Consider the following 27,451-nt stretch of genomic DNA (forward strand, 5'->3'; position numbering starts at 1 on the left):
CTCCCATTTTATTATATAATTTTTTTTACTTATAAAATTTGTTCAGGTCAATTTTGATTTTTCTGATATTCTATCAGGATTTTTATCCCTAGCATCACTGACAAGGAGTCCCTGACAACACAATCACTTATTTATGCATTTTTTATTCATTATTCAGAATTTTCTTAATTACTAAATTCTTATTCAAATGTACCATCACTTGTGTGACTTTTGAGCAAACCTTTGTAGAAGGACTCAGAGAATCTAGTGTTTTCAGATTGTTGTACTTACTGTGGTCCAGCCGACTTGCGGCCCGAGATCTTTGAAGTATAAAGTTCCTGGCTTTGTGAAGTCTATACTGTTCAATCTCACATCATCTTTGAGTGTCTTTCCCTCTGTAACAGTATAATTGTTGTGAGGTTTTTGAGGTCAGAAATGGTCCAGTTTTGTCTCAAATAATTTTTGTTTTTAATTTAGCATTGGTTCATTTCATTAATCAATTATTTTAGATCATTAACCCATTATTTGAATAAAGATATACAGAGTACAGAACACTCTGATTGTAAATTTTCAAAAAATCACTCCAGTTTCAGTGGAGATAGTGTAGTTGTTTGGAATGATGCAGCTGTGAGCCAGTGCCTTGTCATATTACTGATAGTTCAAGGTCGTTGTTTTGAAAAAAACAAACTTACTAGGATCACTTTTAAATGCCTGACGGGTCGGGTAATACTTGGGAACTGAAAATAAAATGATAACTTTAGTACGATCAGGCTTCTTCAAAAATCAATGTGAAATTGACTCTTGCATCAAAATGCATTTACGGATTAACTCAATTTTTTTTTATGTAATGGAGATATAACACAAAAACTGGGGTGTACTCTAAATACCCTGCAAAGCTGTTTATAATGAGAGTACACTCCAGTTTTTGTGTGTTATAACTCCATACTGGTAACATGAAAAATATATTAACGTTATAATCCATGCAATTTCATCTACTACACACACTGCTTGGGAAAATCCACTTTTATTGACAAACCTTTTATCTCTTTGACTTTAATATACGGCTTTATATTATCAACCAATCAAAAACAATGTTACAAACAGTGATGTCATTTATCTTAGGGGGGGGGGGGGGGGGGGGGGTAACAATTTTTTAAGGCAATGAAATGCTTGTTACCAGCAAATTAAATTATGTAACATGGAAATGTAATGAGCAGAACTAATAGATTAAAACTAGCAATAACTGTTTCTTTAATTAGCAAAAACTTATTAAACCAAAACTAAAGAAACAGGAAGGCACACTACCAGATACACGCCTACCAACTTTTCAAACAGACTGATAAGGCAATACCATTATATTTTTGCATTTTTAACTTTTAAGCATTTGCGTGTCTGTAGATTTAATTTTCCACATTGAAATCCAACTTACATTTCTTCTCATACTCTCTTTTCACATCAGAAATACTGGACCCTGTGGAAATCTGGAATAAATACATAAAGGATTCATGAATCTCCATCCTAAGATATTTATAATACAAATTTAAACAAAAATTTATCTGGCAAGATTTCCCAAGATCCAACTTTTAAAAATCTTAAATAATATTTTATTCTGTTTATCACATAACTACATGATTAGGGTTCAAATTTCCTCGATGAATATTTCAAAAAACAACTACTGATAATAGCAAATTTACAATGGCAATATGTAACACAATACAACATTTTTTTTGCATCACAATACAATACATGAAGTTAAAATGTTATCTACATTATATATTAGGAATTATATAAATGGAGTTATAAGTGTATTTCGATTTGGAAAATCGCAAACAATTATCAGCTACATATGAACAATGCAACTACAAATGTAATTATAAATTATGCAAATATCTTAATTTTCGATGCTACACAATTTTCTTTTCCATCAACTGTCTATTGCATATTCATCATATAGTATGACTTATTATTATATATATATAATAATAATTAGTTTTGAACCTATTAGGACAATTTAAAAAGTATATAATAATAATTAGTTTTGAATCTATCAGGACAATTTAAAAATTATACTTTTTCTGACTTCCTTATAATTAATACATGAGAAATAAATTTACAGTAAAATTTACTAATTACTTGTTATCATCCAAATTATTAAAAAGAAAAATTGGCCAAACATTTCGATAGATATATATCGATGGACCGATGATTGAAAATAATTGAAAATTTGTCTAAAAAAACCCACTCATAGACGATGGATTGAAAAGGCAATTAACCAGAGATTTCTGAAAGTGTTTGTAAATCTTTGGCTCCATACATGTATTTTTGTAATGTTACCGAACCAAGAAGAGGTAAATCTCATATTTTACAGATAATATATATCCATCGGTCACTTACAAGCAATTAAGGAGATTTAAGTATATTAACAAGAGGCCCATGGGCCTTAACGGTCATCTGACAAACACTTACACTTACAGCAGGGACACACACCCCAATCCAGCTTTATTACCATAAATTATTTATCGCAGCCAGTTATGTTTTAGATCAAATTTGGTTTTTATCCATTTAGCTTGTCCAGGAAGAGCAGCATCATAAAGCAAAAGTTTAGCCAAGTTCCCATTTTTGGGGCATGCCCCTCTGTCCCAATGGGTCAGACAAGACTCATTTATATCAATTAGGATTGCCTTTCCCCAATGATGTTTCATACTAAATATGGTTGTAATCAATTAAGGCATTAAGGAGGAATTGCATTTTTAAGAAATGTTTAACCTAAGCACTCCTTTTGCCCCATCTTTTTTTCCCCAGGGGTCAAACCTGTCTCATTAAAAAATATGATTGCCGTCACCTAATATGTTTCACATCAAATTTGGTTGTAATGCACCAAAAGGTTAGGGAGGATTAGGATTTAACAGCAAATATTCACCAAAGTTCCCATTTTGGGGCCCTGCCCCTCAGGCCCCAGGGGTCACACTAGCCTCGTTTATATAAAATATGACCACCCTTCCCAAAGGATGTTTCACACCATATTTCGTATTAATCCACACAAGGGTTAGAGAGAAGTAGATTTATAGCAAAAATTCACCAAAGTTCCCCTTTTGGGGCCCCGCCCCTCTGGCCCTAGGGGTCAAACCAGCCTCATTTATATAAAATATGATTGTCCTCCTCCAATGATGTTTCACACCAAATTTGGTAATAATTCACTATGGGTGTTAGGAGGAATAGGATTTTATAGCAAAATTTCATCAAAGTTCCCCTTTTGGGGCCCCGCCCCTCTGGCCCCAGGGGCCACACCAGCCTCATTTATATAAAATATGACCACCCTCCACCAATGATGTTTCACACAATATCTGGTTGAAATCCACCAAAGGGTTAAGGACGAGTAGGATTTTATAACAAAATTTCATCAAAGTTCCCTTTTTTGGGCCCGTCACTCTGGCCCCAGGGCTCACACCAGCCTCATTTATATAAAATATGACCACCCTCCCCCAATGATGTTTCACAACATATCTGGGTGAAATCTACTAAAGGGTTAAGGAGGAGTAGGATTTTATAGCAAAATTTCATCAAAGTTCCCCATTTGGGGCCCTGCCCCTCAGGCCCCAGGGGTCACACTAGCCTCATTTATATAAAATATGACCGCCCTCCCCAAATGATGTTTCACAACATATCTGGTTGAAATCCACTAAAGGGTTAACCCTTTAGCATTCACTATACAAAACACTATATAGCCCTTATATGTTCACACTTTTTCAGAAAAAACTTCAAATGTTCATGTTTCAACTTTGAAGCAACACATCTTCAAAAGTATTCAAGCTAGGCACTTAAAATTTTCTACACATGCTGCATACATACTCCTCTGCAAAAACCGGTCTTTGTTTAGTGGTTTTACCTGCTTATTCAGCAGGTACGCACAGGTAAATACCTGTATACAGGTATTTTTTATGGTTTTTGGGGGGCAAAATGTGTCTTTTGATTAAAATAAAATGATCTAAATGTAATTATTGGGACCGATGAACATTCTTCTACAAACCGCCGATAACAAATCAACTTGTCAATGCTACATCACCTGAAAAAGGTAAGAAATACTTAATTAGTTTACAGGTAAATGTTAGATGCTGAAATCTCGTTTTCAATGAAATTCAAGCCTTTTCATAACTGAATAACAGATAATAAACTGGAATAGTTTGAACTAATTTGAGTGTTCATTGTTCTTGCAGTAGTGATGTCACTACATATTGACTTGATGAAGATAACTTCACAGGTAATTAAATGCTAATTAGCATATAATTTGCATACATGAGAATGCAACATAAAGGTAAGTTGTTATTGCATAAAATCTATTTGACTTTTCAAATTATACAGGTAAATGCTGATGTTGACACTGCACTCTTATCCAATATGGTTGCTGGTGAGGACATGTACTACAGGTCACCTGAAAATGTAGAGAAGAAAATATTTATATTTAGAATTATACAGTATCTAATTTGCATATTCATATTATGCATATTATATATACAAATGCATTGAAATACATTCAAGTGAGTATCTTTCATTTCAGATATTGCACAAATAAAGTGATTAACAAATAAAACATTTTTGTTTTGTTTTTTTTTAATCTTTTTATATTTTTTTGTTTGTTTTTTTTTTTTGATTTCTTTTTTTATAAAAACACAGGTAAGTAAACTCGTGAACTACTATTTACACATATACCTCCTAATCAAGGGCAGAGACCAATTATCCCATGCCCCAATCCATTCTAACAACAACTGTTGTGGCCCGCACTCCACAGGTCCACAAATTATCCTATTTTGCTTTCAGTTTTAGACTTACCATAGAAAAAGTTTCAAACTTTGACTGACTACTTCATATTTCTCTCGTGATATGCTGCAAAGCAACCATTCCGGCACAATGGTACATCACAGAATACACAGAAAAATGAGGTCTCCACGAGCCTACCTTTTGCTGTTCGTCTTTTCTGAGTAGAACATTCCTTGCAAGTCTTTTTCCTACCTGGAATTTTTTCTAATTTGTGATGACCGATTGTCTCTCGAGCCACAACTTGCTCCGCCAAAGCGACTCGCTTACCTGCCTGATGCTTTCTACAGGTGTATCCAGCAATTAGTTGCTCGGCAACGTCAACACGGAATGCCATGTGGTCATATCCTTTCTTGGGGGGAGGGTCTTTCTCCGATTTCGTATAGACTATGTGAGAATTCACTATGCTCAAATTTATAACAAACCACAGCAAATATCTCCACCATTTTTTACCTGCTCGACCAACGGGGTAATACGCCCTCATCTGATCTGACTTGTCCACTCCGCCCATGTGTCTGTTGTAATTAAGATTACATGTTGGCTTACCTTCACCATGAAATGGTTGTTGGGATGTCGATAAAAATGTCAGATGCCTCTTATCCTTATACCCAGTGGCAATCATGTTTCCTTTCTGCATTTGCAATAACTCACCGTTGTTTTTTAGCTTTGCAGAAGCAATTTCTGCAGGCAAGCCTTTCCTGTTCTGCATTATGGTTCCACAAACATAAGTACTCACCAAATCTAAATGTTCAGCCAGTAATACTGAGCTGAAGAATCTATCATAATATAAATGATGGTTTTTGTTGTGAAAGGGTTTTGTAATATTCCACACAACATCATAGCCCAAACCATGTTGACGTCCACCTGGTTTCCTACCTGTGTAAACCTCGAAGTTGGAACAGTATCCCGAGTCCGACTCACACACTTCCCAAACTTTCACACCCCACTTGGTTGGTTTAGCAGGCATATATTGTCGGAAATGAATGCGACCCTTGAAACCAATCATTGCCTCATCAACACTGAGATCCCTACCAGGCTTGTATGCTTTCCTGAACTTTTTAGATACCATATCTAACATGGGCCTTACCTTGAAAAGAGGATCGTAATCCGGGTCATCTCGGCCAGGTATAACTGCCGTGTCCCGCAAGTGAATGTATTGATTTAACTTTAAAAATCGCGTTTTGGGCATAACTCCTGAAATAAATGCATCATAATATCGCTTGTCTGTGCTCCAGTAGCACCAGATGCGAGGCAACTGCTTTACACCCATCATTATATTCATACCTATGTATGCCCGGATTTCGTTTGCTGTCGTAGGACGCCATCTTGGGTCCGGTCCTGTAACTAGTTGCCTTTGATCTGCATATCTATTAGTTTCATTTGCAACTGTTTCGAAAAAACTTTGAGGGAGAAATAAATTGAAATATTCTAAAACACTAGCATTGGTATTTAAATTATGCTGGGGGCCCGTATTCTCCGAAAAATCGGGGACAAAAATTTCATTTACATCTCGGGACCATTCTCCGTTCATGTTCACTAAATATGGGTCAACCTCACCATCCTCTTCCTGATCGGAATCCTCCTCGCTGTTGCTGTTTTCATCAATATCGATGTCAGACTCATCATTGTGTATCATTTCCTCAAGTTCAGTCTCCTTTTCCTGTAATTTACCAGAAGCTTCACGGACATTTTCGTCCGTAAACCCCTCAAACTCGAAATCACTTTCACTTTCGCTGGCTGCCATTGTTGTTATGGAGACGTCGATAAACAACTTCAACATTTTTTTTCAAAATACCTCAAAAAATTTGAATAACACCAGGAAATAAAAACACAGACACAAAGAGGAGTATGTATGCTTTTAATTACAACTTTACTGTTTTTATTATGATCGTTTATTTATCGTCACTAAGCAACCAAAAATAGCAATACACTCACGGCCGACTCTGGGCGGATTGAACAGAGGATACGTCATAAATTACGGCCGACTCTGGGCGGTTCAAATGCTAAAGGAGGAGTAGGATTTTATAGCAAAATTTCATCAAAGTTCCCCTTTTGGGGCCCCGCCCCTCAGGCCCCAGGGGTCACACCAACTTCATTTATATAAAATATGACCGCCCTCCCCAAATGATGTTTCACAACATATCTGGTTGAAATCCACTAAAGGGTTAAGGAGGAGTAGGATTTTATAGCAAAATTTCATCAAAGTTCCCCTTTTGGGGCCCCGCCCCTCAGGCCCTAGTGGTCACACCAGCCTCATTTATATAAAATATGACCGCCCTCCCCAAATGATGTTTCACAAGATATCTGGTTGAAATCCACTAAAGGGTTAAGGAGGAGTAGGATTTTATAGCAAAATTTCATCAAAGTTCCCCTTTTGGGGCCCCGCCCCTCAGGCCCCAGGGGTCACACCAACTTCATTTATATAAAATATGACCGCCCTCCCCCAATGATGTTTCACACCAAATTTAGTTGTAATCCACCCAAGGGTAAAGGAGGAGTAGGATTTTATAGCAATATTCACCTAAGTTCCCTTTTTGGGGCCCGCCCTTCTGGCCCCAGGGGTCAGACCAGCCTCATTTATATAAAATATGATTGCCCTCCCCCAATGATGCTTCAAACCAAATTTGGAAGTAATCCACCCAAGGGTTAAGGAGGAGTAGCGTTTTGAAAGAAAAGTTTACGGACGGCGCACGGCGCACGACGCACGGCGGACGACGACGGACGAAGCACGATGACTATAGGTCATCCTGACCCTTTGGGTCAGATGACCTAACAACCAATTAAATGCTTTGTGTTCAGCATTAAAAATATCAAAGGCTAATTAAGATGTGTATATAATAAATGAACTTGAGATGTACATAAATTTTCTACAAAAGGGCAATTTTCTGCTAAATTTTATAAAACTGATTATATTCAATAATCAATTTTTTTTCAAGTTTCCCATTATCGATTCTGAAATTAAAACTGATTCCCATCACTACATTTGGAGCAATCTTTAATCTTTACAGAAAAAAATAGTTGACTTGCATATTTTGTGACTAATACAAATTACGCCAGTAATAGCAGAATTTTTTTATAGAATATTATTTAAAATATGACTGTATGAAATAATAAAATAATGAAACTGTACACTCCTGAGTTTTTATAATCATTATATAATATTACTGTATTATCCGGCATGAACCCCAGGCCTACGCCACCCATCATATGTTAGAGCTCCATAAGAAATTCTCAATATTGCTATACAGTTGCCCTGTCTTATTACAGAATGATCTCGAGTACATGTATACAGAATGAGTACATGTAATACTCACATTGGTTAATGTGGCCAGGGTCTTCCCAGATCTTGGATGAAGTACTGTTATCTACAATTAAAGAAAGATACATACAGTATATAATCACACTGAATGATACATGTACAATTTTATTTCTTTTACATCAATGTTGAATTTGACACTTTTAGTCAGACATCCAGTGTAAGACTCACAATGTGCAGTCAAAAGAGATTCAATGCTTTACAGGATTTCAAGATTTTTCTTTTATTTAAAAATAATAATCTTTATCAAAGGTAAAATGATCGGGCTTTAATATAAAATTCTACTTCGAATTCACATAATTATTATTTTCAATAAAATGAATCTGGCTGAGACAGTGGGTATATAGGTCTATGATTATCCAACAATATACATTCTTTGTATTGTGATTAATTATTTGGGTGCTCATGATCAAGGTGCATTTCACCATGGCAACCAAAGACAGGATTCAACGAGAAAAGGCATTGGGTCATCACATGTGATGCCTGTCAACAAGGGTATTCTCCAAGTACATACTTGCAGTACCAGTGCTCTCAAACATTATACCATCTGACATGCATGGATTCTATCCTGACCAACTATCTCGTGATAGTTGTATACCTTATGTTGTACCAAGTAATTGATATGATTTTTCTTTGTTTCTTTTTTTTAATCAGTGAAATGTGCGCATGCCTACATATTCTTATTTCCGGGTCTAAGTCAGATGTTGATCTCTTTTAACCAGAGGAGCTCGGTTTCAGGATTTTTAGTCACATGACATCAGTAAACAACCACAACACTATAAATTCAGTATTCATAGAATTCCTAAACCTTATAAAATTGGTGTTATCAATGGTAAAAAATCCACAAAGTTAAAACCCTGATTCAAAGTGTTTTGGTTGTTAAATGATATCATATGTTACTCAAAATCCTAGCCCCTGTGCTTTTAGCTATGTCCGCCATAAAATGAAATTAGTATTATCGTAATATTTGTCAAGTAGAGGTTATTGTCCTCGTTGATCCTTGCTTCTGTATCTTTGAAATATTACTACTTTGTACGACTAAATGTATTACTTTCTACAGAGAAATTCGTCGATATCCACGACCATGAATGACTTTAATAAATCAGTGCTAGCGGTATAATATCAAAAGTAATATAACTTCTAAAAGTAAAAACCTTCACATATATATTGTTGCCCAATGTACGCCAATGAAACTTTGCCCTCGGCCTCAGTAACCGAAATACTACAGTAGGCAGTTCACAGGTCGATCGTCGTGGGAAAATATCGAGTGCGTTATTTACACATTTATCAAATATGTAATAATAGCTCTGCATTTAGCGTTAGACAATCTAGAAATGTCAATTACCTCCATAATTCTGGTTTCTCTGTACTGCAAGCCAAAACAAGCACCTGCCCGGCGTCAGTTTCCAAAACAGAAAGGGTAGGTTACTCTGGTTGACTTTTGCTACTGCAATCCGAACGTAGTCGAGGTGTTCCGATAGTTACTAGCTTAAAATTTGGGAAACATCCAAGGGGTTCCGAAATCATTCATAATGGCGGCCTCCTCAGATGTAGATTTAGAGATGGAACCTTCTCTGAAGAATATTGTTGAACAGACAAGTTTAAAATGGATTTTTGTCGGTGGGAAAGGAGGTGTTGGGAAGACGACAACAAGGTAACTGTGTGAATTATCAGGGAAAATAAGATGATTTTAAAATAATGTGATTTTTTTCTCTGAACAGCTGAATCACCATCTGCCGGCCAGCTCTACAGTAGATATACTGTATGTATGCTGCAATCTTGTCAAAATGTGATAATTTTCAGGTATCCATGTCTGATTTTAAGTTCTGAAAAAAACATGTTAATGAAAAGAGAATAATTGTATTTGGCTGCTTGTTATTCTTAAAATAATTACACTGATAAAATAAGAGAGAGAGATTTTTTTTTTTAAAAAGGATTTTTTTTTGTAATATCGGATAGCTCTATGCTGTTTTTTTAATTTTGTACATTTTTTTTATTTCTAGCTGTTCTTTATCAGTGCAGCTTGCCAAGGTACGTGAAACTGTGCTGATCATATCGACAGATCCAGCTCACAATATTTCCGATGCCTTCAACCAGAAATTCTCAAAGGTGCCAACGCTGGTCAATGGTTTTCCAAACTTATATGCAATGGTAAGATAAAATTCTTTGTTACACTAGATAATAGAGAATTTAAAACAAGATTGAAAACTATCATTTTTTTAGACCATGGTAGATTGTCAGTGGTAGCTATCTAATATTGTATTCTTAATTGTGTACAAGATCCATTGTTGGATTACGAGGGTCATTATTATACAATAGTTTGTTAAGCTGTCTCACAAATTTGAGATGAACAAAAATTTATGATTACATTGATGCTCATAGTCAAACTGAGATTCAAACTCTTTTGTTAATGTGTCAGCTTGAAAAATATTTCAAAGTCCATGCAGCTTTGCTTAAAATCTCGGTCCAAACTGTGTGATTGACCAATGAAGGATCAGTCTGGACCAGTAACCATTAAAATGAACCACTGTATCATTATTTGTTGAACCATTAATCCTTAAGATTAAGCAAAGGATCAAAGGTCAAATGAAAATGATTTTATAATGTTAGATTGTATTTTTGAAGTGTTTAATTACTTCATTTACCAAAACGTTAATTAATAAAAGGTAAATTTTTTGCATCAAAAGTCAAGAAGTTTTATTTAGCGTCACATATATAGATCTACATTTATGTTTTCTGAAAAGAAAAAAAAATTCTTCCTCTTCAAAAATGAATGGCCACACAGGAAGTGATACGTATTGGTACACAAGTACAGGAAGTAATGGTGTACAAGTGTGGGTGACACAGAAATGGCCTGGGGCAGACATGGTCACGAGCATGTATAGATATATATATCCTATCATATATTGCTTCATTTTACTGGAGGACTTGTTTACATCTTTACACATGTAAACAACATCTGAGGAAATAAAAATAAATAATTCAGGTCGTTATATGATTCCTATATTAAATTGAAGTTCACAAGAAAGTGAAGAGATTGTATAGTTTTATTGGATGTCATTTTTTTTTTCTTGTAGTGTTACCTATAGAAATAAGTGAATGTAAATAAAAGGAGTAGAATAAATGAATGTTCTTACATAAAATATCATACTATCATTATACTTTTAAAAGAAAATGTTTGTGTCATTTACGAGAATGGTTACAGTCTATTGTCATTAGTAGATTAAGTCTTTGATATGAATTTTATTTATGACCAAAAAGTGCCTTTTTGTAAAAAAAAATCAGCATTGTTTCCTTAGGTTTATGAAATCAGCTGATACATAACATTTAGTCATATGTTAGGAAACTGGGAAATGAACATACAATGTATTAATATTACAGAAACAATTTTCTAGTGAGAATATATTAGCCTTCATCTGATATTATGGAAGCGACATTCATTTGTTACATTTAGTAAAATTGAATAAAATATTATGTCATGCACATATATATCTGTTGAACTCTTCTTATTTTTTTTTTCCAGGAAATAGATCCAAATTTGGGCTTCTCAGAACTCCCAGAAGAATATTTTGAGCAGCAAGGTTGGTTTTCGGCACATTTGTTTGGTGAACACACTTAAACACACCAGTTGTATCTAAAATGGTCATCTGATATCTATATTCAACTAGCTCTTGTTCTATATGGCACCAAATAATGCTAACTGCAACAAAATATAGTTTTCCGTTACAGGGCTTTTTCTGGGGGCTTTTTTTGGGCCGTTAATAGGCCCCATTCCCAATTGAAATTAGTTCATATTTAAGCCAAATTCCCAAAATTTTCAGTTTACTCCGGTAAAACTCTTTCCCAATTTACCAATTTTCATTCTAAAATGATATAAAAAGGCCCTTTCCCAAATCAGTGAGAAAAAGTCCTGCATAATAATACTTTAGATGCACGGGTCTGATACAGAAAACGAAATGTCTATCAGACAGCCATCTTTGATTTTGATGGTTAAAAATTTGTTAAGATTTTTAGTTTCTTGCGATGTACTGGGAGGGCCTTTTCAAACTTTACATGTATGTTCCCCTTCGTCCTTAATTGTTGATTCTAGCCCAGGAAACAAAATGGCCACCAGGCACCATCTTTGATTTTGACAGTTGAAGTTTTGTTATTGCTATTAATTTTTCACCTAGCTTATTTGTTAATCTTCAATAATTTGCTAAAAAACACTACACTTAATGAAGTACTTGTAGGATGTATATATAAATATAACATAGTAACACAACTGATGAAGGCATATCTGTAGCTTTTATAATTACCACAGCGTCAAGTTGACATCCCTAGATAGAGATGTTTCCATTTCATACTGATAAAGAGCCTGCCCATATATACCTTGACATGACCATGGTGAAAATCATCTATTAGATGAAACATATATATATACAGTGCATTCCGCTTAATCGGGTTGCCTATTTGCGGGGACTTTTTACCCGATTAACCGACTTACCCGATAAGCCGAAATGCACGTCGCCATCTTGGATTTGGTCCGTAATGGTAGTCAGACTTGGGTCGATTTTGGATGAAAATATTTGCGTTATTATTGTTAATAAACGGTGTTTTTGTTTGTGCTTTTACTGATGTCAAATTGTCAGATTACTATTACTAATTGTATAAAAATGTGTGTATTAAAATAACAAAACCTTAATGATTTTCTTATTCGCGGCACAGTACAATCGTAGCACCTCAAATCGGGGGGGTCATACATCCCTGTTTCATCCTAATTTGACATACGATCTAAGGACTCGCCGACAATTAATTATTGTATATAATATAAGCATGCTCACTACCTGTGCTAGCAAGCTTTTTCTTGGGTTTTATTTTACAAGTTTATGGTAGAAGAGAACAGCCAACTTGTATTTAATGAGTCTGCTGGGATGGCCCTGATTATGTAATACATAGATACGTTTATGACTAATTTACATCCATTAGCTTAAATATTGATGTGAAAGCTGTGGGTTCTTCAAAGAATTTCCATCTTACCAGCATAAAAAGGATTGGCTTTAGGCCAAACAAAATATGAGTTTCAGGTAATATGCCAGAAAAAAAAATGTCAATTTTGTTTTCAGGAATTAATTAGTATCTTGCTTCATATCAGGTTTTGCAAAGCAATTCTGCTCATTAAAATAGCTATTAGACTATTAATATCAGGATCAAACTCCCAGAACAGAAAGAACATATACATAATTTAATGAGAGATATATAAATGGGCGTTTGTGACTTTTGATTTCTGAATGAATTGATTTTGGATACAACTTTAAAAAAATTAATGTTGTAATGTTTACAGGAAAATCTAGGCTTGTGAAGGATACCTAAACAAACAGTCTTGCTGGTTTGGCCTTACAGAATTAATGATATGTAAATCTACAGGAGAATCTAGAGTAGGAAAGGTCACCTGAAACAAACAGTTTTGCTAGTTTGGCCTTGCAGAAAAAAATGTTTTATAAAATCTACAGGAGAATCTCGAGTAGGGAAGGATACTTAACAGTTTTGCTGGCTTGGCCTTACAGACAATAATGTGTAAAATCTACAAGAGAATCGAGAGTAGGAAAGGATACCTGAAACAAACAGTTATAAATTTTCAGCCTGATAGGTAAAACTATTACCGGAAGCAAATATGGTTTTATTTTTTTTGGCCTTACAGATGTTATCGCCAAAGGTTTACATGGACATTTTTCACATTAAGTTATCTCCCTTGCATCACAGATGAAAGAAAGTGGGGTTTTCATGATCAGTGAAAGGTAAAAAATCAATAGACTAAAGATTATGAGGGTGATAAATAATGAAGGAGAAGAGATAGAATCTGCTGCTTTGTATTAATGTGTGATTCTTTGTCAGACTCAGACTTAAGTTAACTTTCAGTGCACTGGATACTCGATATGATGTTGAAAAATAATGCTGATCCAACCTAGATATTAATTTTCAGTCGTTGCTTGGTAACCAGGTTGTAACTTTTTAACATCCTATCAACACATTTTTATCAATGTCTGCTAGGCCTGGGGGTACATAGGGCTAGTGAAATTTGACACCCCTCCCTGGAAGTACAAAAAAAAGAGGCTTCACTTGTAAATTTAAACCTACACAATAAACCAAACATTTACAATATTTCTTTACTTGATGAGATAATTAAGTGTTACAATATTCTATGTGATACAATGTTAATTTTGTGAACAAGGTATATGGTGATCATCAAGAACAGTAAAGGGAGGTAATAAGGGCCACAGGGATTGTTATTTTCCTGCTGTGAATTATAAATACAATGAAAATTTCAAATTCTCAACAAAATTTTAAACTTTGTTTTCAAGTTATTTCATGTAAAATATCATCAATAACACATTGTCTGCTCAATTTGCACAAATATTATTGATCAAATCACAAAATTAATGGCACAAATTCATAGCCCTATTGATACATACAGTGTATACTGAATATAGACTTATAATGCTTATCTATTGTGGTGATACTAAAGTTCATTTCAGATCCTAGATCTTTTTTTTTTTTTTTTTTCAAAGTTTCAATTGAAATTTTCATCAAATTTTAACAATAGCCATTACATGCATTGTTCACTATTTCAGATGCTATGCACATGGGGAAGGCCATGGTCGGGGAACTCCTGAGTGCATTTCCTGGAATCGACGAAGCTATGAGTTTTGCTGAAGTCATGAAGTGAGTAATTCTGTTAATATGTTGATAAAGTTAAACTGAAAGATTTCAGTTAATGAAATAATGATGAATTTAATAAATAAGTTCCGTTGGTTAGTGATTAGTTGATTATTGATTATAATTGAAAATTTATAAAAGGTTGAAATGAAACTAATTGACTGGTGCTAAATTGGAGAAGTTATTTAATCTTTTGAGTTTGTTTTCATTTTCTCATCGAAAAAGATCTAAACAAAGATCTAAACAAAGATCTTTGTTTATAAACTCCAGTTTTTCGAGGGAAATTTTCAACTTGCAAACTGGGAGGCTTTGTTTTTTTTATATTCTATACATAGATCAGCATTTCTGGTCAGTATTCAAAGCTTCCAAATACCGTCATATAATTTTCTTTTCAAGGTCATAGATATGTGTTCCTGGATCTGACCTGACATTTGACAACAATCTCTTATTTCCAGGCTGGTAAATGGGATGAACTTTTCATGTGTAGTGTTTGACACAGCCCCCACAGGTCACACCCTCCGTCTCTTGTCGTTTCCGTCCGTCATAGAGAAGGGGCTCGGCAAGATCCTCCGGCTCAAAAATCAAGTGGGACCATTTATATCACAGGTGAGAAAGAGATCATCAAACTCTTCATTCACTGAAATCTGAATCTTACGTTTCTTATGTAGCAACTCTTACTTGTTTCTATATGGCATCTCAAATTCTACAAACTTTTAATACTTAACGTTATACTTGAGGAGGGGTTATTCGAGGATAAATATGGCGTCTGGATAAAATGGATTTGTTTATGTGCACAGAACAAAGGAAAATATTTTTTACAAATTGCCTTTCTTGGAAAAGAAAGAAAGCTGGCATCACAAGATAACGAAAGGGAACAGGGAATGGCAGTGTAAAGAGTACAAAACCTGTATTTTTTTAGGTCACCTGAGACATTGTTCAAGTGAATGACCTTGAAATTCTTCAAGGACAAAGGGGTCAAATATGCTAAAAGAAAGAGGCCCAGGGAACTGATATTGGGCCTATAGCATGCTAGTTTAAAGGGCTATGAATATTGATCAAATGAATGAACTTGACCTTCGTTCAAGGTCACTGGGGTCAAATATGCTAAACTCATTAAATGACTTCTTAATAACCAAGAGGCTTAGAGACCTAATATTGGACTTATAGCATGCTGGAGTGAAGGGCTATCAATTGTTGTTCAAATGAATAACCTTGACCAGCATTCAAGGTCACAGGGGTCAACTACAGATATGCTAAAATATTTAAATGGCTATTTCTCATTAAGCAAGAGGCCCAGAGACTTGATATTTCGCTTATAGAATGCTAAGGTAAATGACATTGACAAAAAATTCAAGGTCATTAGAATCAAATCTGCTGAAATTTATCAAAACTCTAGGGAGCATTAGGGCCGATGGGCCTCTTGTTTTATAATTGTCTTGGTCATGTTTTCTTGTGGCAGTTGTCAAGGTGTGTTGCCATCTGAGAAATATGCTTTCATACTAAACCAACTAAAATTGTATCATGGTTGTCTCTCTTGTTTAACAGATGGCTGGTATGATCGGAATGCAGGATATGAACGCTGACGACATGTCAACCAAACTCCAGGACATGCTGACAACCATTAGACACGTCAATGCTCAGTTTAAAAATGCAGTGAGTACCCAGCACAAGTTCTGACACAGTTTTAATAGGCTGTGTATACTTTGGTTGAGACAGTCCGAGTCACACAGAATGGTTCTTCAATAAACAAACACCTGCCGAAAGTACAAATACAATTTGATCACATGTTACAAGTTTCATGGTTAATAAATAGAAATACAAGGTATTGATTAAATGAAAACTTGTAATGGCCCCATTTCCAATAGAAAATTTCTCTATTTCAACCTAAAACTTTCCAATTAGACTTTGTTTATAAATGGGTAAAAGGCATTCAGCCATAGCTCCATGTTCTATAGGAATATGCTGATTTAAGAGTGAAATATAATTCAAATCTTGTAAGAAGTTTGGTCACAGTTTTCACACACTTCTGTACTGTAGAAGTTTGGTCACAGTTTTCACACACTTCTGTACTGTAGTAGTTTGGTCACAGTTTTCACACACTTCTGTACTGTAGTAGTTTGGTCACAGTTTTCACACACTTCTGTACTGTAGTAGTTTTGTCACAACTGTCACATACTGCTGTACTGTAGTAGTTTGGTCACAGTTTTCACACACTGCTGTACTGTAGTAGTTTGGTCACAGTTTTCACACACTTCTGTACTGTAGTAGTTTGGTCACAGTTTTCACACACTTCTGTACTGTAGTAGTTTGGTCACAGTTTTCACACACTTCTGTACTGTAGAAGTTTGGTCACAGTTTTCACACACTTCTGTACTGTAGTAGTTTTACATATTCACCCCAAATCGCTGCCCACAGGACATCTTGACGGTCTACACCTACAGCATCTGGCCAGTTTGTGTCTGTATGTAAGATCCTTAGGAACTCACCACCACCAATGAGAAGTACGACCCTCTTGTTGACCCTGTTCCCTATGATGAGGTTCCCTAAACTGTCATATTCCACATCCATGGACTGAAATGGTTATCTTTTTCTTTGTAATGGTTATTGATGTATACTTGGGATGTCACCTTTATATATAGTTTCTTGAAGCTGGTATCCATGACAACAAAATGTTTTTAAAATTCTCCAGTAATCCATTTGTTCATGGATGCAACAAGATTGAGCAATTATTGTTTTCATAAAAAGAACACGCATTTTAAACTTCTTCTAAATAAATTCCATCAATTAGATTTAGATGAAACAAGCTAGGAATGATCCCAATATAGTCCTGACCATGGGTTGTTAATTTGTAGGACAATTAGGTGTATGACAATACACTATTGTTCTCAGTTCCATTATACAGTTACCAATTATGTTTACTTCACCAGTACTAAGGTCTTTATAGTCGGATGACATTTAAGGCCTGTGGACATTTTGGTTTTGATTTTATAAAAATTTCATCTAATATCAATTTCTTCTTCAGGAAGAGACGACGTTTGTATGTGTGTGTATAGCAGAATTCCTATCGCTATACGAAACAGAAAGACTGGTGCAAGAGTTGACCAAGTATGGAATTGACACTCACAACGTCGTGGTCAACCAACTCTTATTTTTAAAGAAGGGACAAGAACCGTGCAAACTGTGCAAAGCTCGGCACAAAATACAGGCCAAGTATTTAGACCAGGTAATTATATAGGTAAACTGGTAAATCTTAACAAAATACAGGCCAAGTATTTAGACCAGGTAATTATATAGGTAAACTGGTAAATCTTAACAAAATACAGGCCAAGTATTTAGACCAGGTAATTATATAGGTAAACTGGTAAATCTAAACAAAATACAGGCCAAGTATTTAGACCAGGTAATTATGTAGGTAAACAGGTAAATCTAAACAAAATACAGGCCAAGTATTTAGACCAGGTAATTATGTAGGTAAACCGGTAAATCTAAACAAAATACAGGCCAAGTATTTAGACCAGGTAATTATGTAGGTAAACAGGTAAATCTAAACAAAATACAGGCAAAGTATTTAGACCTGGTAATTATATAGGTAAACTGGTAAATCTAAACAAAATACAGGCCAAGTATTTAGACCAGGTAATTATATAGGTAAACTGGTAAATGTAAACAAAATACAGGCCAAGTATTTAGACCAGGTAATTATATAAGTAAACTGGTAAATCTACTCAAAACACAGGTCAAGTTTTTAGACCAGGTAATTATGTAGGTAAACTGGTAAATCTTCACCAAATACAGGCCAACTATTTAGACCAGGTAATTATATAGTTTAACCGGTAAATCTAAACAAAATACAGGCCAAGTATTTAGACCAGGTAATTATATAGGTAAACCAGTAAATCTTCACCAAATACAGGCCAAGTATTTAGACCAGGTAATTACTAAAGTATATAGGTAAACTGGTAAATCTACTCAAAATGCAGGACAAGCATGCATTTCAATGTTTTCCTAGGAGTTATGTCCCTTCCTCTTTTGCTCTCAAGTTGTTGGAGCACAAGGTTTCGGTTTAAGTAAGGATAAATTTAATCTGTTACAATATTGAATAAATGCCTTGTAAGACAACAAGAGAATTTGCATCAGTAACATAACACTATCTGTACTTAAGTAACATACTGAGAAATCACGCCTGATTCAGATTGCAGATCTCTACGAGGACTTCAACGTGACAAAGTTACCTTTACTGGAAGAGGAAGTTCGAGGGGCAGCAAAGATCACAGAATTTTCCAGCAACCTCTTAGAACCGTTCGATGTAGATAAATCGTAGCCTCAGGGTGGAAATGATTTTTAGCAGACCTCAAGTCGCCCTTCGTCTGTGGTCCATCATAAGTTGTCCCTCTGTCTGTTCGTAAACAGTCGGTGGTTTAGTTATACTGAAAACTGAAGGGATATTTCTGAAATTTCACAGTTAGGTTTCAATTGGTCCCTTCTTATGGCTGTTCAATTTTGGAATTGATCATAACTAGAAAAGAAATAGCTGAAATTAATCAACACCACATGTTGATAGCAAAGATAATTAAGAGGAAAGAAGAGAACAATACCAAAAAGATCAAAGTTAAATCAAGTTAAAAAAAAAAAAATCAAAGATGAAACAATGGTGGGCGCCAAAGTGCCTCTTTGGTAGCTTGTTATTTATTGTATAAGGTTATCAAGTGAGAGGGGTTGGGAGTGGGGAGCTGGGCTTACACTGTCGATAGTTATTTACACTCAATACATAATTACATCATGTCTCGGAATCTTTGTGCTTTATAGCACATATGGTTCTCAGTAAATTCTAAATTTTCAAATAATGAAAAAGTTAAACAGATAGTTAACTATAGACATGTGTGGCCATGACATTTTTTAAAACTGTTGTACATGTAAGACAGATTGATTTTGATTGCCTCAACTAGGGTTCGATCCCATGACCCATGGTGTACTAGACTATTAGTCTAGTGATTGAGCTAAACAGAAATTCTCCCTAGCCGAGTCGGTAGGAAGTAGCTAATATCTTACCAGGGGGACTAATTCCCTGGCCGAGTCAGTAGGAAGTAGCTAATATCTTACCATGGGGGACTAATTGCCTGGTCGAGTCGGTAGGAAGTAGTTAATATCTTACCAGGGGGACTAATTCCTTGGCCGAGTCGGTAGGAAGTAGCTAATATCTTACCAGGGGGACTAATTGCCTGGCCGAGTCAGTAGGAAGTAGCTAATATCTTACCAGGGGGACTAATTCCCTGGTCGAGTCGGTAGGAAGTGGCTAATATCTTACCAGGGGGACTAATTCCCTGGCCGAGTCGGTAGGAAGTAGCTAATATCTTACCATGGGGGACTAATTCCCTGGCCGAGTCGGTAGGAAGTAGCTAATATCTTACCAGGGGGACTAATTCCCTGGCCGGGTCGGTAGGAAGTGGCTAATATCTTACCAGGGGGACTAATTCCCTGGCCGAGTCAGTAGGAAGTAGCTAATATCTTACCAGGGGGACTAATTCCCTGGTCGAGTCGGTAGGAAGTAGCTAATATCTTACCAGGAGGACTAATTCCCTGGTCGAGTCGGTAGGAAGTAGTTAATATCTAACCAGGGGGACTAATTGCCTGGCCGAGTCGGTAGGAAGTAGCTAATATCTTACCAGGGGGACTAATTCCCTGGCCGAGTCGGTAGGAAGTAGCTAATATCTTACCAGGGGGACTAATTCCCTGGTCGAGTCGGTAGGAAGTAGCTAATATCTTACCAGGGGGACTAATTCCTTGGCCGAGTCGGTAGGAAGTAGCTAATATCTTACCAGGGGGACTAATTGCCTGGCCGAGTCGGTAGGAAGTAGCTAATATCTTACCAGGGGGACTAATTCCCTGGTCGAGTCGGTAGGAAGTAGCTAATATCTTACCAGGGGGACTAATTCCCTGGCCGAGTAAGTAGGAAGTAGCTAATATCTTACCAGGGGGACCAATTCCCTGGTCAAGTCGGTAGGAAGTAGCTAATATGTTACCAGGGGGACTAATTCCCTGGTCAAGTCGGTAGGAAGTAGTTAATATCTTACCATGGGGGACTAATTCCTTGGCCGAGTCGGTAGGAAGTAGCTAATATCTTACCAGGGGGACTAATTCCCTGGTCGAGTCGGTAGGAGGTAGCTAATATCTTACCAGGGGGACTAATTCCCTGGTCGAGTCGGTAGGAAGTAGCTAGTATCTTACCAGGGGGACTAATTCCCTGGTCGAGTCGGTAGGAGGTAGCTAATATCTTACCTGTCGAGTCGGTAGGAAGTAGCTAATATCTTACCTGTCGAGTCGGTAGGAAGTAGCTAGTATCTTACCAGGGGGACTAATTCCCTGGCCGAGTCAGTAGGAGGTAGCTAATATCTTACCAGGGGGACTAATTCCCTGGCCCAGTCAGTAGGAAGTAGCTAGTATCTTACCAGGGGGACTAATTCCCTGGTCGAGTCGGTAGGAAGTAGTTAATATCTTACCAGGGGGACTAATTCCCTGGCCGAGTCGGTAGGAAGTAGCTAATATCTTACCAGGGGGACTAATTCCCTGGCCGAGTCGGTAGGAAGTAGCTAATATCTTACCAGGGGGACTAATTCCCTGGTCGAGTCGGTAGGAAGTAGCTAATATCTTACCAGGGGGACTAATTCCCTGGCCGAGTCGGTAGGAGGTAGCTAATATCTTACCATGGGGACCAATTCCCTGGTCGAGTCGGTAGGAAGTAGCTAATATCTTACCAGGGGGACTAGTTCCCTGGTCGAGTCGGTAGGAGGTAGCTAATATCTTACCAGGGGGACTAATTCCCTGGTCGAGTAAGTAGGAGGTAGCTAATATCTTACCATGGGGACCAATTCCCTGGTCGAGTCGGTAGGAAGTAGCTAATATCTTACCAGGGGGACTAATTCCCTGGTCGAGTAAGTAGGAGGTAGCTAATATCTTACCAGGGGGACTAATTCCCTGGCCGAGTCGGTAGGAGGTAGCTAATATCTTACCAGGGGGACTAATTCCCTGGTCGAGTCGGTAGGAAGTAGCTAATATCTTACCAGGGGGACCAATTCCCTGGTCGAGTCGGTAGGAAGTAGTTAATATCTTACCAGGGGGACTAATTCCCTGGTCGAGTCGGTAGGAAGTAGCTAATATCTTACCAGGGGGACTAATTCCCTGGTCGAGTCGGTAGGAGGTAGCTAATATCTTACCAGGGGGACTAATTCCCTGGCCGAGTCGGTAGGAGGTAGCTAATATCTTACCAGGGGGACTAATTCCCTGGTCGAGTCGGTAGGAAGTAGCTAATATCTTACCAGGGGGACTAATTCCCTGGTCGAGTCGGTAGGAAGTAGCTAATATCTTACCAGGGGGACCAATTCCCTGGTCGAGTCGGTAGGAAGTAGCTAATATCTTACCAGGGGGACTAGTTCCCTGGTCGAGTCGGTAGGAGGTAGCTAATATCTTACCAGGGGGACTAGTTCCCTGGTCGAGTCGGTAGGAAGTAGCTAATATCTTACCAGGGGGACTAGTTCCCTGGTCGAGTCGGTAGGAGGTAGCTAATATCTTACCAGGGGGACTAGTTCCCTGGTCGAGTCGGTAGGAAGTAGCTAATATCTTACCAGGGGGACTAGTTCCCTGGTCGAGTCGGTAGGAAGTAGCTAATATCTTACCAGGGGGACTAATTCCCTGGTCGAGTCGGTAGGAAGTAGCTAATATCTTACCAGGGGGACTAATTCCTTGGCCGAGTCAGTAGGAAGTAGCTAATATCTTACCAGGGGGACTAGTTCCCTGGTCGAGTCGGTAGGAAGTAGCTAATATCTTACCAGGGGGACTAGTTCCCTGGTCGAGTCGGTAGGAGGTAGCTAATATCTTACCAGGGGGACTAATTCCCTGGTCGAGTAAGTAGGAGGTAGCTAATATCTTACCATGGGGACCAATTCCCTGGTCGAGTCGGTAGGAAGTAGCTAATATCTTACCAGGGGGACTAGTTCCCTGGTCGAGTCGGTAGGAGGTAGCTAATATCTTACCATGGGGACCAATTCCCTGGTCGAGTCGGTAGGAAGTAGCTAATATCTTACCAGGGGGACTAGTTCCCTGGTCGAGTCGGTAGGAGGTAGCTAATATCTTACCAGGGGGACTAATTCCCTGGTCGAGTAAGTAGGAGGTAGCTAATATCTTACCAGGGGGACTAATTCCCTGGCCGAGTCGGTAGGAGGTAGCTAATATCTTACCAGGGGGACTAATTCCCTGGCCGAGTCGGTAGGAAGTAGCTAATATCTTACCATGGGGGACTAATTCCCTGGTCGAGTCGGTAGGAAGTAGCTAATATCTTACCAGGGGGACTAATTCCCTGGTCGAGTCGGTAGGAAGTAGCTAATATCTTACCAGGGGGACTAATTCCCTGGTCGAGTCGGTAGGAAGTAGTTAATATCTAACCAGGGGGACTAATTGCCTGGCCGAGTCGGTAGGAGGTAGCTAATATCTTACCAGGGGGACTAATTCCCTGGTCGAGTCGGTAGGAAGTAGCTAATATCTTACCAGGGGGACTAATTCCCTGGTCGAGTCGGTAGGAAGTAGCTAATATCTTACCAGGGGGACTAATTCCCTGGTCGAGTCGGTAGGAAGTAGCTAATATCTTACCAGGGGGACTAATTCCCTGGCCGAGTCAGTAGGAAGTAGCTAATATCTTACCATGGGGGACTAATTCCCTGGTCGAGTCGGTAGGAAGTAGCTAATATCTTACCATGGGGGACTAATTCCCTGGCCGAGTCAGTAGGAAGTAGCTAATATCTTACCATGGGGGACTAATTGCCTGGCCGAGTCGGTAGGAAGTAGCTAATATCTTACCAGGGGGACTAATTCCCTGGCCGAGTCAGTAGGAAGTAGCTAATATCTTACCATGGGGGACTAATTCCCTGGTCGAGTCGGTAGGAAGTAGCTAATATCTTACCAGGGGGACTAATTCCCTGGCCGAGTCGGTAGGAAGTAGCTAATATCTTACCAGGGGGACTAATTCCCTGGCCGAGTCAGTAGGAAGTAGCTAATATCTTACCAGGGGGACTAATTGCCTGGTCGAGTCGGTAGGAAGTAGCTAATATCTTACCAGGGGGACTAATTGCCTGGCCGAGTCAGTAGGAGGTAGCTAATATCTTACCAGGGGGACTAGTCCCCTGGCGAAGTCGGTAGGAAATAGCTAATATCTTACCAGGGGGACTAATTCCCTGACCGATTCAGTAGGAAGTAGCTAATATCTTACCAGGGGGACTAATTCCCTGACCGATTCAGTAGGAAGTAGCTAATATCTTACCAGGGGGACTAATTCCCTGACCGAGTCAGTAGGAAGTAGCTAATATCTTACCAGGGGGACTAATTGCCTGGTCGAGTCGGTAGGAAGTAGTTAATATCTTACCAGGGGGACTAGTTCCCTGGTCGAGTCGGTAGGAGGTAGTTAATATCTTACCAGGGGGACTAATTCCCTGGTCGAGTCGGTAGGAAGTGGCTAATATCTTACCAGGGGGACTAATTCCTTGGCCGAGTCGGTAGGAGGTAGCTAATATCTTACCATGGGGGACTAATTCCCTAGTCGAGTCGGTAGGAAGTAGCTAATATCTTACCAGGGAGACGAACTCCCCACCCACAGAATTACTCATCAAGTTTTACAGGTGTAACGAGAGATTCTTGTTAAAGTAAAACTTGGTAATTTTTATCAATTTTTCTTCCGAGTCTTGGTACATTGCAATGAAACAGGTAATTATTCTAATGCTATCTCTGAGGATCTCTGGTTTACAAGACAAACCCTTTACTGAATGTCTTCTTCCAAGTCTAGGCGGTAGGATGCAACTTGTATTTTATCATCGTTATAAAAAAAATAATAATAATAAGAAAGCCTGTTCAGTGACCGAATAACATCACCACGGTCTACTAATTTACATCAGATGCTGTGAATAATCTCCATATATTTGGTCTACTAAAAACAGATTCATTAGTATAATGCCTTTGTTCTATATGGTCTTTCATGTCTAATTACATGACATCGTGTGGTAAACTTGTTATGACAGAAATAGGGAGTGATTCAGTGCTTAAATAGTCTAATACCATCCCCACTATATTTCAAAAGACATTGATAATTCAATTTTGTTTCATAAATGGATAGAGATAGATTAACTGTTGCACAATATACCAATGATCGTTGAATTCAGCAAGTGTACATAATGGTTACAGAAATTTTGAAGCAAATTCGTAGAATACATTTGTCAAATTCTGTAAATAAATAAAAAATTCAAAAAAATAAAAACTTATCTGCGCTCATATATAATACATTGACTTGAAAGTTTGATGGCTGTTCATTAGCATATTCGGCAGTAAAAGACCATGAAAGGTTTTTGAATATACACTGTACATGTACCTTGAATAGCCTTGTTGTAATTATGCAGTATGTCTGTCAACTTTTTTAACTTCATAGATATGACAATTTCTGATCCCCTACCACAAAATATTGTTTATTATAGTGAAAATTATTTACAGATCAATTCATTGTTAAAGATGACATCTTTTTATTCTATATTATTACACAATGTACAAAGTAATTATTTGGATATATGAAATGTTACACTGGAAATTCACATGTAATTATTATACATTTTTATATAGATATGTGCTTTTTACAATAATTATGTTTGTCAGAAATGTTTGTACATGTGTTTTAATGTATCTTGTTAAATTTCTAAAACAAGGTTCACTAGTATCGAAAAGATATCCTATGTTCGGCTATTCACTTTTTAGCCTGGTTTCATATTTCTCAGAAATTACCTGCCATGTTAAAGTTTTTTCTTGCAAATCATATTTAATTTGACATTACCATGAAAAACAATGTTTTTGTAAGTCTTCAAAAAATCTTGTGTTTGTAGAGTATTTTTAAGCTCAACTGTCTGAATGTAAACTTATACACCTTGGTGTGGCATCCATCCTCATCATTCAGATTTTGCGTTGAAGCCGTCCCATCACCTTTAGAAGTATAGAAAATAAATTGGACCCCATTCGTTTTCAAATAGTCCATTCACACTATACTGAGATGTCCCATTTAATCTGAAAAAGGACACTACTATAAAACACCCAACACAAACTTTGAATCATCCTGTTAAAAAAAATGGTGTTTGAATTACAGGATACTGGGATGAATAAAGTTTGTTAAAATTAATGACCTTGACCTACTTTCAAGGTCACTGGGGGTCAAATGTGTTGAAAACTTCAGATGGTTTTTCCTCAATAACCAAGAACCCAAGCAGATAATATACTAGATAGGAGGGATGTAAAATGTGGAATCACTGAAAACATCTTAGTCCAATAAATAAAACTTTTCAACAAGGATTTCTCTTCATAAGTTGAGAACAGGTGAGTGGTTCAGGTCTATTGGGGCTCTTTTTTTTTTTTTTTAGACTTGGGCATTTATTTGTTAGCAGCATTAAGACAAGTCATAATTGTGTTCAAAGGTAGTCCAACCTTGATTTCAAATTGAATTTCTTCAATAAGCAATACTTATTGTTAATGATGTTTGTACATCAAGTTCAGGCATCGAATACATTGTAGTAGAAAATTCAAAAAGAAAGAGAGAGAGAAAGAGGAAAATGTTTTCTCATATCATAAATATTTGGGATTACATGTACATATTTCAATGTTTTTCCAACATCAAATGTTTCAGCAAAAGTCGGATGCGAATGGCGCTGTATACGTACTTCATTGATGACAGGAGTAGAGTACATTATTGTAGTTGAAAATGTATCAGATTTAAACAAAAAGGATTTGTACCCATAAACACACATACAACATGTGATATAATGTATAAATATACCTTACCATCCATAAGTTCCCATACAATTTACAGAAATTGTTTTGAAATTCAGTAAATATTATTAAAATATTGTGTATTGTATTTTTTATCTAAACTTCCTACCATGGTAATGCTTTTATAGTATTTCAATAGTTGATAGTTATTGATGATCCAAAAATTCTCAAAAAATTTTTTTGCAATATGACATCTTTTTAAAAAAATTGTTAAAATGAGAACAAACTTTCATAGGATAACATCATTTATCGAGTGGGATGATATGTTACATTTTTCAAAAAATAAATGATTTTTTTTTTTTCTTTTTGGATATTTTGAATAATAGGTCCCTTGTCACTTGTCACTGACCAATGAATACACCTCAAGGAATTGCAAAGTTTCTGATTTGCTTATAATATTTCAGCAAGTCAAAATAGTGTCTGTAGTTCTTACGGATGGCATTGTAGTTGGATTATACACCTAATCCTGCATAATAGTTCTCATGCTGGAAAAAAAACTTTCACACTTAGGATACCGATTTATTACTAAAATAAGACAGGATATAGGATATGGTTATAAAGTTTCTTTATACAGTTTAATCATCTCGTGTCGAGAATCAGCATGAAAATATCTCTTGAAATTTGTCAGATTTGCTTTTCCATGTACCTGGTACATATCTTCAGTTAATTTTGTTTTTGTTAATTTATTAGAAATTAAAACCAATTTGTACATTTCTGATATTTAATGGAATTATTTGGAGGTTGATTATGTATTCAATCTATAATGTAAATATTGGAGGAAATAAAGGTCATTTAATGATTTATAAA

At 37.0% G+C, this 27,451-nt stretch overlaps 2 protein-coding genes across 4 annotated transcripts; one reads left to right on the forward strand and one right to left on the reverse strand.

Annotated features, from left to right (window-relative positions):
• Positions 1-270: 270 nt before the first annotated feature.
• On the reverse strand, positions 271-9,565 carry LOC117318411 (very-long-chain enoyl-CoA reductase-like; the record flags this gene model as incomplete). The annotated part of the gene is made up of 5 exons (XM_033873399.1): positions 9,453-9,565; positions 8,106-8,156; positions 1,409-1,460; positions 672-716; positions 271-374 (listed from the first exon to the last, which is right to left on the reverse strand). Coding segments are annotated over exons 1-5 (258 nt in total), but the record flags the coding sequence as incomplete, so codon positions are not given.
• LOC117318413 (ATPase ASNA1 homolog) lies at positions 9,564-27,451 on the forward strand. Of its 3 annotated transcripts, none has more exons than XM_033873402.1 (9): positions 9,564-9,761; positions 10,111-10,258; positions 11,631-11,688; positions 14,719-14,809; positions 15,259-15,409; positions 16,349-16,456; positions 17,826-18,026; positions 18,996-21,063; positions 21,795-21,995. In XM_033873402.1, exons 1-8 carry the CDS (start codon positions 9,640-9,642, stop codon positions 19,122-19,124), a joined length of 1,008 nt encoding a protein of 335 aa, XP_033729293.1. In that variant the 5' UTR covers positions 9,564-9,639; the 3' UTR covers positions 19,125-21,063; positions 21,795-21,995. The 3 variants fall into 3 exon arrangements, with proteins under 3 accessions (XP_033729293.1, XP_033729292.1, XP_033729291.1); XM_033873401.1 differs by lacking the exon at positions 21,795-21,995 and adding an exon at positions 24,350-27,451 and having other exon boundaries at positions 9,640-9,761; XM_033873400.1 differs by lacking the exon at positions 21,795-21,995 and adding an exon at positions 23,019-24,314 and having other exon boundaries at positions 9,640-9,761.

This window comes from Pecten maximus, unplaced genomic scaffold (genome assembly GCF_902652985.1).
Source record: "Pecten maximus unplaced genomic scaffold, xPecMax1.1, whole genome shotgun sequence".
Lineage (NCBI taxonomy): Eukaryota > Metazoa > Mollusca > Bivalvia > Pectinida > Pectinidae > Pecten > Pecten maximus.

Coding starts and splice junctions, on each gene's coding strand:
- LOC117318413 (XM_033873402.1), top strand. CDS start 9,640: ATGGCGGCCTCCTCAGATGTAGATTTAGAGATGGAACCTTCTCTGAAG. Junction 11,689..14,718: donor AGAATATTTTGAGCAGCAAG/GTTGGTTTTCGG, acceptor TCACTATTTCAG/ATGCTATGCACATGGGGAAG. Junction 18,027..18,995: donor AGGCCAAGTATTTAGACCAG/GTAATTATATAG, acceptor CGCCTGATTCAG/ATTGCAGATCTCTACGAGGA.